This window comes from Fomitopsis serialis (assembly GCF_022376445.1).
Source record: "Fomitopsis serialis strain Sig1Antser10 chromosome Unknown B0H18scaffold_534, whole genome shotgun sequence".
NCBI lineage: Eukaryota > Fungi > Basidiomycota > Agaricomycetes > Polyporales > Fomitopsidaceae > Fomitopsis > Fomitopsis serialis.
Window position 1 is genome coordinate 12851 of NW_025955494.1, and position 11700 is coordinate 24550.

At 56.9% G+C, this 11700-nt stretch overlaps 3 protein-coding genes across 3 annotated transcripts; 2 read left to right on the forward strand and 1 right to left on the reverse strand.

Moving 5' to 3' along the window:
• Nucleotides 1-399: 399 nt before the first annotated feature.
• B0H18DRAFT_896574 (uncharacterized protein) lies at nt 400-1817 on the forward strand (the record flags this gene model as incomplete). The annotated part of the gene is made up of 4 exons (XM_048041420.1): nt 400-1005; nt 1058-1239; nt 1290-1460; nt 1511-1817. 4 exons carry the CDS (start codon nt 400-402, stop codon nt 1815-1817), a joined length of 1266 nt encoding a protein of 421 aa, XP_047884426.1.
• Nucleotides 1818-1973: 156 nt separating this feature from the next.
• Nucleotides 1974-5104, reverse strand: B0H18DRAFT_963741 (uncharacterized protein; the record flags this gene model as incomplete). The annotated part of the gene is made up of 11 exons (XM_048043179.1): nt 1974-2065; nt 2126-2689; nt 2711-2847; nt 2998-3070; nt 3196-3331; nt 3411-3493; nt 3732-3919; nt 4089-4288; nt 4314-4385; nt 4537-4725; nt 4781-5104. 11 exons carry the CDS (start codon nt 5102-5104, stop codon nt 1974-1976), a joined length of 2058 nt encoding a protein of 685 aa, XP_047884427.1.
• Nucleotides 5105-10368: 5264 nt separating this feature from the next.
• Nucleotides 10369-11263, forward strand: B0H18DRAFT_1130672 (uncharacterized protein; the record flags this gene model as incomplete). The annotated part of the gene is made up of 4 exons (XM_048035492.1): nt 10369-10525; nt 10581-10720; nt 10768-10847; nt 10909-11263. The coding sequence occupies 4 exons, from the start codon at nt 10369-10371 to the stop codon at nt 11261-11263; spliced, it is 732 nt and encodes a 243-aa protein (XP_047884428.1).
• Nucleotides 11264-11700: the final 437 nt, after the last annotated feature.

An 11700-nucleotide genomic window follows, 5' to 3' on the forward strand; every position in this document is an offset into this window, starting at 1 on the left:
ACTGCGGCCAACGGCAACCTCTCCTGCAGTGGTAGAACTCACACTGACGAAAAGAAGGACTGCAAGGGGAGTGAGGTCACGGCTTGTCGAGGTGCAGAATAGCGGGTTGCAGACTCCGCCGGCTACACCCCATCGAACCGCTCGGTCGACAACAAGACAGTCCAGCTGGACGCCACCAACCGATGATGTTGCCAACACGACTTTCTGCGAGTTCCCCACAGTTCGACAGAGTGCCCCGCAGGTATACCAAGTGCCCATGTTGTATCGTAGACAGAGCCTCACCAATTCAATCAGACACAACCTGAGATGCTTAGAGAGTGGATTCCCCTCCAGCACAACTATCTGCGATCGTTGTACGCCCACTACAAGCCTCCCGCGCTCAGTGCCGAGGGGAGCTATATGTGCTCGAGCTGCAACAGTGGCGGCGGGGTATGGAAGTGCATGTCGTGCATTGGTTATCCAATCTTCTGCCCGACCTGCTGTCTCGCCGAGCACCGGCGAACACCATTCCACCGGGTTGAGCAGTGGAACCTCGGAGGATACTGGGAGCCCTCATGGCTCCGTCAAGTTGGAGTTTCAATCACTCTCGGCCACCGGGGCAGAGAATGCCCCCAGCCGGCGGTTGTCGTGGAGGATGACGAGGAAGTGGAGATGGACCGGGCGACCGATCGCGCGGCCGATGATGATGGCGACGTGCCAGCGGACCCTCTTCACCACGCCGACTCACCTCCGCGACCCCCGCCCGCAATGATGACTATTGTTGACACCACCGGGGTGCATTTCCTCCAGGTGACGTGGTGCGGCTGTCCCGACGCCGGTGACCACACATCGCAGCTTCTCGATGCCGGGTTGTATCCGGCGAGCCAGCGCAAGGCTCGTACGTGCTTCACCTTTGGGGCACTTGACGGTTTCCTGCTGGACAATCTGGAGTGTAAGACTACCGCCATGAATTACTACGCACGGATTCGACGGGCCACCAATCCGGCTTTTCCCCATGAAGTACCGGTGAGTGAGTGTCCAGAATACCAGCAAAGGCACATGATTGAAATGGAGGTAGGATCGATACCTTGAGCTGCTTAGAGTGAGCCGCGAATGGGCGTTGCTCCAGGCGAAGAAACAGTTTGGATACGGGCCACAGTGGCGAGAGGCCCCGGGCAACGGAGACCTTGCTCACTTTTGCCCGGCATGTCCGCAGCCCGGAGTGAACATACCCGAGGACTGGGAGGTGGATGATAGGAAGTAAGTAGTTACTCTGTTCGCCGGTATACGCCAGCTGAACTGTTCTGGAGGTACCTATATGCCCGAGGATATGTCATGGATGGGAACTTCCACGCCGAGCAAATGAAAATGCGCAAGCCCGAGAACGACGTACCGTTGATGCCGGGGAAAATGTTCATGGTTCATCCCGGCCCATACGAGGAGCACCTGAGAGTAGCGAAGGACGTGAAGATGGTGAGGGTGTATACAGCCGGCATACGAACGTGTGGCTAACACGTCCACAGCACTCAAGCTGCAACGACCACAAGGCGGTCTCCCAGGCCAACGCCGACCGGCATAAGCTCGCTGTCACCGGGATCGGCGCAACATCTTGTTTGAGGCACGGGTGCTTCCTTCCGCACTCGGTAGTGAACTATCAGAAGGGCGAACATCAGATGAACATGGACCATCAGGAAAAACGACTTTGTCTTGGGCGTCATGCCAAGACACCGCACACTCTTTCAAGGCACAAACACCACATAACCAACTTGAGTGGCTCACAAGTCAGCCAAAAGACCGTCAAAGCTCAAAAGCGTGGGTGTGTCTCTTCTCTGACTTGAATTCTGGTTGCTGATACAGCAGTTACCTTTAGCCTGAGACCATTATACTCAAAAGCCCTCACGCATACTTGTGGGCTTTTCACAAGTATAACTCATACAGCACACTCTGTTCAGGTCGTACAATGTATTATGTTGTAGATACAATGTCTACGTAGCTCATGTACCTAGGTTGTACAGGGTGTACGATTCGGAGAGCCTGAGAGCGCCACTCGGTGACGGTTGGATAGGAGCCGCTGAGGTTGGAAGAGCTGGGGGTAAGAGTGAGTGTTGATCTTGGTCGAATATGCTGAGCAACAAGCTCGACGTACACGACGGTGATGCTTCGAGGATAGGTGTGGACGAGCCTGTAGCGTCGTCAGAACAATGGCGGTCGTGGGTGCGAGCGAGTCGGTCGACGTAGTCATCTCGGAGCACGTCAATGGCGACGGCATGGCGGGCATTGAGCTCGTCATGCCAGTGTACGGTGAACGAAGAGCTCGCCGTACTCAACGAGGATGTCTTGACAGTAGATGTTGTCATGCGGGCTGTCGAACGTGAATGCACACTGATCGCGTAGCAGGGCATGATCTCCGACGTGGAGGTCATATCATATATGCTGAGTGAGGGGCTCAGCGTAGGCGACGGTCTTGTCTTGACGGTGGAAATGGACGCATTGGTCGTGTTTGAGCGTACCGCGACTGCGTCACTAGGTGTAGCATTGACGGTGGGATCTGCCCTCCTGTACATCCAGCACATCACTCGGCCTACCCAGTGCTCGAGGTTCAGACGCTGCAATAGGCACGTCGGTTCTTGCGTTGCGCATGGTATGCAGTGCACCAGTGGGCAGCACGTCGAGCCTCCAGCTCGGCATATTTCCGCTTGGAACGTGTGTGCTATAGAGAGATGAGACGCACCGGTCATGCTTGTTTGCACGCCAGACACGCCATGCGTCGTGACGGCATAGAGCTCGTTAGCCAGGCCATCACATAGGTTCAGCACCTCGCGTTCGCGTGCATCTTGATAATCAACTGCGTGTACGTCGAGCGGCGGGCTAGACGTGGTGTAAAAATGGGACGATCAGGAGGAGCTAAGCAGCTCGCCGGATGCGTCGCCTGGTGAGATAACGACAGCGGGCACAGTGGCCGCACTGCTAGCGAGGTCCATGGCCCTGTCAGTAACGTCGGAGAAACACACGACGCACTCTACGTTCGTCGTGCTGTTTTCAGACGTGGGCACTGGCGACATGTGTACTAGGGCACCCTTCAAGTTATGAGCTGTGCCTCGATCACATGGATGACCGGTATGGGATCGAGGTACGCGCCAAGTACTTCTGCGAGTACGCTGAATGCGTCGGTACGCTCGCCGACGGCATGTACGTCGAGCGATAGTCTCGGCGTACTCGCTGTGCCACGTTCCGCAGATGAACGGGATATGTTGGACGTCGGCGCGTCTGCCGTGTTGCCTTGCAGAATCGCAGTCTCTGGTACGGCGTGAAGGTCATCCCGTAGCACCGGGTTGCTGTACTCGTGGGCAACCTCGCACACGACGAACTCTACGTTCATCGCTACGCTTGCCGGTGCGGGCACAGGCAGAAAAGGGAGCGTCGAGACGTACGTCCGTAGAGGGCGTGCCTTCACGGCTCGACCCTTTGTGCTTGTCAGTAGCGTGCACGTCGAGCGAATCACTCGATGTACCCACTACACGACGGTTGATCGTAGGTGAGTGGGACACGTCGGACGTACAGCGCTGCACGTCCGCCGTGTCGCCTTGCTAAGGGTGTAACCTGGAGGTCGTCCCGCAGCACAGACGTGCCGTCTTCGTGGCCATCAGCGCGCACAAAGAACTCGGTGCTCGTCAATACGAATGCTGGCGTGGGCACCGGCAAGAGCGGTGGCAAGAGCGGTGGCAAGATGGATACATTCATTAAGGGCGTACCTGTGTCCGTCGAGCTTCCCCGCTCGTCCCTCTTCATCTCGGTGCACCCTTTCCCCCCCTTTTCCTTCTCCCTCTCCTTCTCCCTCACACCTTCCTCATTGGCTCCTCGTTCCGCGTGTGTCGCGTGTTGGACGGTCACATTGCCCTGCGCTGGACTTGCGTGCTCATCGCGCGATTCCTCGGTGACGCTTGCGTGTTGTCAGAGCCGCAAAGAGCTGGTTTGAGGTCGCCAGATACAAGAGAAGGGGTATGAGGGTCGAATGGAGGTGTCCTGGGTGGCGTTTGAGGCCCGGGAGAGGAAGGATGGTACCGCGGGCAGGGGGGTTGTCGGGCGCTCCGAGTCCTAGCTGAACTAACGGTTGAGTCGCTGACTTGAGCTCGCCTGTCCGTTGGGACAGCGCGAGCGTCTTGACGAGAGGTCCGACAGTCATGGTGGCTGCCCGAGTGACGGTCGGAGACGAGGAGGTGGTGGTGGTGGTCGAGAGCAGAGCGTCGGGCGCTCGTATCAGTGCGCCTCCCGGTCGTGTAACGTTGTAAGCATGGAGCGACAGCACGCACTCGAATCGCGCCGTTATCACCTACTGCTGCAAAGTGCGTGCTGACGGATTGCGCCTTCTTCGCCTCGAGCTGCTGGAAACGGAGCTGCTGGAAACGCTTGGAGGTAGGGCAGTGCGTAGTGACGTTCAGAAGACGGATAGATTCAGCACTCTCACAAATAGATCCTGCTAGCTAGGCTTCCTTCCAGCGTGCAACGCTAAGCCCTACGTTTGGCTCCACTCTTCGACCTCCCTGCAACCGGACGCACGGCTCGCTGAGCATCCTGACGGTCTCCCTGTCCCTCTGTCTTGCCTGCCCTCCGTCTCACTCTCCCATGATCTCCCAACCGCACGTCGCCCTTCGGTGCCTGCGTCTGGCACGTGTCTTCCTTCTGGTGTCGCTTGCTGCGTCGAAGGATCGTGAACTCTGCCGGAGTGGCACGTTTGGCACCGCTACGCTGTAGAGTAAACTGCATTCAGCCCTGCAGTAGGTTTCATTGATCGCGCACTCACCTTGTCCGAACCCGATGCTGCCGCCGACTGGCCGGCCGCGCTACCAGAAGAGCCCTCATCTTCACTGTCCGAAGACACCAAGTCGATCACCACGGGTCCCTGCGCAGGCTGCTTGACTGGCGGCTGAGGTGGCGGACGATAGGAAGATGGCAGAGGAACGTCGGAGTAATCCTGGGTATTACGATAGCCACAGTATACTAGACCGTCTTCGTCCAGCTTCTCCCTATGGACTTTGCTCTTGTCGACGTCAACACGTTGAAAACCGACGTACTGAACCTCCTTCAAGCCGGCAGCTGGCTGGCGGGTCTTCTGCCGCCGGGACATGACCTGTTTGACGACGCGTCAGATACAAGAGCAGGAGAGGAGACGAAGCGGTGAACCTGTAGATTTCAGAGGTTGTGGCAGACGGCGCGACGGAAGTGCAGCGGCACGACGGTCACAACACCGGTGACGCGAAGGCGCTCAGATCAGATCTCGATCACCCGCCCGACGTCACCGACCCTCGCCCGCCTTAAGCTTGACGGATGCAAGCGACGGACAGGCGAGGGCGAGTACCCCGCTAGACCTGGTAAGTGAGTACTCACCTCCCCACAGTATCAGGCCCGACCACGCGTGGCAAATGTGGGAACATCATAGAGGGCGGATTGCGGACATGGACGAGAGGCGTGCGGATTGAGTCCGCAAGCATCTCAGCGACGTGAGTGCAGACGCATGCGAGCGAGCCCGCTAACGCAAACACAGGACGCGGTGACATGAAGCGCAACACACATGACGACCGCAAGCACGCAGAGCCACTGTCCTGCGTGCAGGCACCGCCGACAAACGCGCGGCGGACAGCCAAGCGGGCGGGAGCACTCGCCGACCGTGTACGTGATAGGCCAATGCCCGGGATGCAAGCGCGGCCGAAGAAGGTACACGCAGGTGGGCGAGGAGGCAGGCGAGCGGTGGACTAGCGGGCAGCGGGCGAGCGGGCAGGCGAGCGGTGGACTAGCGGGCAGCGGGCGAGCGGGCAGGCGAGCGGTCAGGCGGTACAGGGTACGGATCACCCAGACGCACAGGCCGAAGCCAAGACTTGTCCAGAAGGCGGACGAGCAGGAGGGCAGGAGCACACGCTGACCGCCGACGAACGCAGGTGCACGCGAGTGGGAAGGTTGCGCACCAGGCCAGCAGACAAGCGACATCGAAGATGGGCAGACTGGCGGGAGAGCGGCTGTGCGAGAGGACGACCGGGTGAGCAGGAAGGCGGGTGGGTGCACGAGCGGGAGGGCGGGAGTGCGAGAGGGCGGGAGGGCAACAGCCGACTGGCAGGCGGGTGAGCGGGCAGACGGCAGGGCGAGCGGGCGGGAGGGCGGGTACAGGATGCAATACAAGTCCCATGTATTCAGCATCACCATATAGTCTGATACACGTATTTACTAGACCAATTATTCAATACAAACTTTGAAGCGCGGTCCAAAACAGTATCTGAGGTCCAGTTATCAGGTATTGAGTGGTTGGAAGAATCGGATGACGAGGGGAAAGGGAAGCGGGGAATTAATTGGCAAGATTGACGAATTGAACTCAACGGTACAACCTCTCCTTGAGGTACGCCGTTTGACCGCAGAGGTAGCTTGTTGACTTCGTACATCATATGTACCGGGTTGGCCGTCGAGCCCAGCTTGCCGTACCACTCTACGTAGGCTAATGCCCCCTCTCGTGCCCACTCCTCCGGTGCGTCCATCTCAAGGTGAGTAGTGGGATCCCGTATGGTTGTGGGAAGCTGAAAGATGACTCTCAGTCTTCCGACGCGCGTCCCTGCATCATGCAAGAGTTAGTTGCTACTGGCGCACCGCTGGAGAAATCAAACATACCTTGTAGTCCTGTGGCTTCAGCGTCGTCACCGTGCAGTACGACAACCGTATCAAATCTGGCTGGCTGATCTCCTGCCGAAGGTCTTGCTTTCACGCTGTCCTTCTCCTCTGTGTTGTCCGTGAGAGGTACGTTGTTGAATTTGAATCCATGGAAGACGTCCACTCTGGCGAACGGTAAGTGACGGCTTGCTCGATCCAGCTCGCTGGGACGGAGCCTGCGCTGCAGCTTTAACTGGTAGACGTAGTCGGAGATCGCGCGGGTAAAGCCTGGTGCAGCATGTCGTTCTTCGACAGAAGGTAAGGACTGTTGAGCGAAGGACGGATGCTTGGCTAGTTTGATACGTGTTTTGCCGCTCCGAGGACGGTGTTCAGTGCTGGCGGGTTCAGAGTTCAACGCGCCACTACCAGTGCTCTCTGAGTCCGATTCAGAGAGTGATTGCGGGTTTTCAGAATCGTCGGTGAGTCTTCCGCGCAGGGTCTCGTACATGGAGACCTTCTCCCTCCTGTCAAGCCATTGGATCATCTGTGGACGAGCATTCCGGTGATTCGACGCTCTCCACGCCTTCTTCGTGAAATCGATGTGCAACCGCTCAAACATTTCTGTGTTGAAGTTGTCAGTCGTGCCGAGTCTGCGGATGGAATCGACGTAATGAAGAAGTGAGTGAAACTTTGGTATGTTCAGATGCTCCCGAACGCCGAGTTCTTGCAGTATGTGTTTGTTTTTGTGGTACGTCTTGAGGGCGTCTTCCATATATCCCAAGGTGGAGTTGTCGTGAGTGGGGTACTGAGAAAGGTAGATGAAATCCAGTAGCGAACGGAAGGTAAGCATCGCAGCATTCGGTATACGACCGATGAGGCATCCCAGTAGAATGCGGGCGATGTCCTTCCGTTCACTACCGGACACCTGAGAGAGCGCAGAGATCCCGTTCTTGAAATGACGGGTGCCGTAGGAAGGAGGGAGGCAGCGGATGCGACGGTCGAGTTCCTTCTCTCCGATGAGTTCGGTGGACCACTCCACTATATGCTTGAATACACCTTGATAGAGCTGGTGAAGGACGTCAGGCGTGATGCAGGAGTGGATGTCGGTGTATGGTAGGTCCCTCCAGAAAGGTTTGACGCAGTAACCGGAGACGTTGTACTCCTTGCAAGACTTGGAGAAGGCTGTGGAGCCTCTCTCGCCTTGCTGACGAGCTTTCCGTAGCACGTCCAGGGTCCAGAGCTGGGCGCGAGGCGTCTTCGCTGAAGCGTCCCCAAGGCCGCTCTCCGGGCACTGGCAGATGGGGCAAGTCCCGTACTTGGTACAACTGACCAAGCACTGCTCTGGGTAGTCCGCGACGTAAGACGCCAGGATTGGATGAACCCTGCGCACCTTTCCATCGCCACCCGTCACGTCAATTCCCTCCTTGCCTGCGTGGACGAGAGGCTGGAGGATGGTGCGCACAGAGGCGTGGAAGAGTTGTTGGACCAACGCCCTCCGCTTGTTCTCGGTGATGCCGGCGGAGTCAACCTTGTCCACGGACAGGTAGCCGATCAGTACGCAGGCGTGTTCGGAGGGCTTGCGACAAAGATCCTTGGGAATGTTGCCCAGAGTCATGTACACCGGGTAAGCGGACTTGTTTCCTGAAAACTGAGTGAGCTGCATCTTGTCGGTCAAGATAATGACCGGCGCGAGCGCAGCACCCGCTGGTAAGATGCTCTTCAATCCTGTTCAGCAATAGGTAAGATGTCTGTGTAGATAGTGCTTACCTGGACTGCATGCCACCATTGACCGGTCCACATTTCCGTGTAAATCCGGTTAGTGCGCGTCGAATTCGAAAAGATGCGGCTGGGTCGATACACAATGCGACCCGCGTGAGCAGGGTTTCCTAACAAAGCTTTGATTGCCTCGATAATGTCGCGGTATTGCACCAAATGTCGTTCACCGGGACGATCCTTGAAGGTTAGCCAGCATTCCTTCCAGGACGCCCTCTCAGGAATGGAGTCGACCTTCTGAAGCAAGGCCCGGTTGTTGTGATACGTGAGTCCGAGCCTCTCTTGCACCTGTAGTTTTATTCAGTTCATCTAGCCGATCCTGACAGCTTCGCACTCACTTCTGGTATACGAAGAAAACGGTCTACAGCGCCCTGCCCAATCCCTTCCTTGATGAACCACTTCGCGATCTGCCAGTCCATCTCTGACTCGAAGGGTGCCCACAAACCGTTGACCCGTGCTAGTACTTCTTGATCACCTAATATTGATTTGTCAGGTTAGCGCAGTGCAGGATAAGTTGATACTCACTGCGTCTCTGCCCGCCCAAGCTATCGAAATGCTCCCTCCATGACTCTCTGATCGTTTCCGCGGTCCCTGTAACCTTTCCCGCACTAATGTCAATATCCTCCACCCTATCATCGTCGTCCTCGTCTAGCGAAAGGGCGGTACGTCGGGAAGGCGAGGGTGCTGAAGATGTCGAGGCTATGGGCTGACTGGGACCAGCTACTGGAAAGAATTGATACTGTGCGTCACCTTCATCTTCATCCTCCCACTCTCCACTACTATCTGCATCCTCGTCACCTGGGTCATCGTCTAGACTGAAATTGAGGTGTTGCGTGTTCAGATATAAAAAGTCAACACAGCGAAGACCACCAGTGAGTCTCACCTGTTCACTGCATTGCCATCCTGAGCCTCATCCTCATCGTCCGATGAATCGGATACTACATCCGTATCCCGAAGACTCTCCCTCAATTTGCCCTTTTTGTACCAGGCGCAACCGCGGCTCATCGTCTGGTGAGCCATGAGCCCTTGCATGCTGTCAAATGAACCGCCGCATGCATGACACGTCTCTCCCAGCAAGGCATACAAGCGTTTTGACCGCCTGCGCATGTCTAACGAGTCTGGAGAGTCTTTAGTGAGTGATTTTTTTGCCGGACACACATTGAAGTCTCACCAACTGGCAGTAAATTCCAGTAAAACGGCTCAGAGTTGGCGTATCTCGTGCGGATTGAGAGGTCGCTGCTGAACTCGAAGCTTAGAGGAAACGAACGCTGCGCATAGTTACGTTACGTTTCCTCTTCCCTGACTTGGCCGCAAGTCCGCCTTGACCGCGCGACATTGATGGGCCCTGTCAATCTCACCATGCCGCACGCGTCTACGGCGGCACGCTCTTCACTTCAAGTTGTTCTGCACACGCACGTCACACACCGCAGGATTTTGCTCCGCCGGCAAGTCATTGATTGACCAGTTCGTTCAATTACGCTAACGTTGTCATTGCGTCCTTTACAGGGAGTGTGGTGCTACCCTACCACCCAAAAGTCTGCCTGTGCGTCAAGCGTTAGCGGTCTGTCTAGCATTGGTGAAGGTGAGTGCTCTTACCTGTTCTTCTGCCAATTGCGCCAGTATTTCTTCGAGGGCGCGCCGAGTCGGAGGACTTCCTTATTGGGGCGCGCGGTCCGACCGCGCGCCCCAATAAGGAAATGGGACTTAACGCCCCGAGCTTTGAGCTTCTGAGGGTCCAGCAGGCACGGACTTAGGCAGTACGCCGTAGTACCCGCTAGCGGTGATGAATACACTTGGTGCTGGTCTGCGTAGTGCCTGCGGAGTGTCTGCGTGGCCCCTGTACGCGTCAGAACGCTTATCTGCTCGTCCCGGAAGTCCGTCCAACTCCGGTCACTTGATGCAAGGTTTAATAGTTGCGGTGCGCCTTCCCATGTACAGTCCCTCGTGAGGCAGGGTTCTGACGCTCTCTCTCGCGCTGCCTTCCTCATGCATCCCTTTCGTTCTCCTACCTTCCGGCCCCTGGGCACTTTCAGGGATCGCGACACCGACGACTGGTCTGACTTGCCCGACAGTCCCCCTTCCGACAACAAGTTACCGTCTAGCGCATCGCCGAAGAACATCCTTTGGGATTTCAGGGACTTAGGTGAGTACACGTTTGTGCTTATCGTACTATCGTACGAGAAAATGACTTCCTTGAGCCGCGCCGTCGTCTCCCCCCACCAGTGTCGACGACGAGGACTACGTCGACGCTGTACGCCACTGGCCTTTCGCTCGACGCATATTTGGCGACCTATTGGACGACAGGGACTTCCCTGCCTTGTCCGACATTTTAATTCAGGTACGTGAGCGCTTTGACATGAGGGAGACCTCGCTAACTGTTAATAGACACCTGATTTTGAGCCAGAAGATTGGGTTCTCCTCCAGACGAAGTTGAGGGACAAACCGGAGATTCTTCGTCATTTCTGGTGAGTACTAGCTACGATCTCTACGGAGGTTAGAATATCTTATAACAGGTCAAATACTCAGGTTCCGTTACGATCGAGCGATGAAGACGGTGGTGTCTGGTTCCCCCAGCGGCCTGCACCAGGACGCCCTGCAAGGTTGCGTTCATAACATAGTAGAGGAGACCATCAAACCAGTTACGGTTCAGTTCCCGCTGCCCGCCGGCATGTTGGTGACGGAGAACACGGCGAAGATGTTGGTTAGGCAGGACCACATAGAGATTCCGGACTGTATGGTAGGGCTGTCTTACCACGCCAAGCGCAAGGACCTCAGTGTCAGTTTGGGCGCTGACTGTGCAGTCGTCGAGTCTGCGAGAACGGAGAGTGTTCCGCACGTACTCGCCAAGGTGAGCACGACCTATAGCCTAACATTCTGTTAACCTTAACACGTTTTTCTTTAGGTTACTGACAACATGCCAGTCCCGCTGCTTGAGCCAGAAGTGGGTGTGGGACGAACCTACGTGGAGCAAATGGCGTCAGAGGCTGGATCGGAGGGCGACGAGTCGGAGGCTGGATCAGCGGGCAACGACGTGGAGGCGGGATCAGCCGGCCACGAGGGGAGGCGGGATCGGAGGGCGACGCGTCAGAGGAAGGGGTGCCGATGGAGACGGACGACGACGACGACGACGACGACGGGTCACGGACGCAGGCGGGCCCAGATAACGAGCAGGAAGGATCGTCTCCGCTCACCCCTCTATCGCCTCTCTCACCGAGCTACATCCCGTCAAACCCTCCTCTTCCCCCTCCCTTGCCACCGCTTCCTCCAGACCCGACCCGGAAGATCTCTTCCGTGGTGTTCGTCGTCATTTCCACGCAG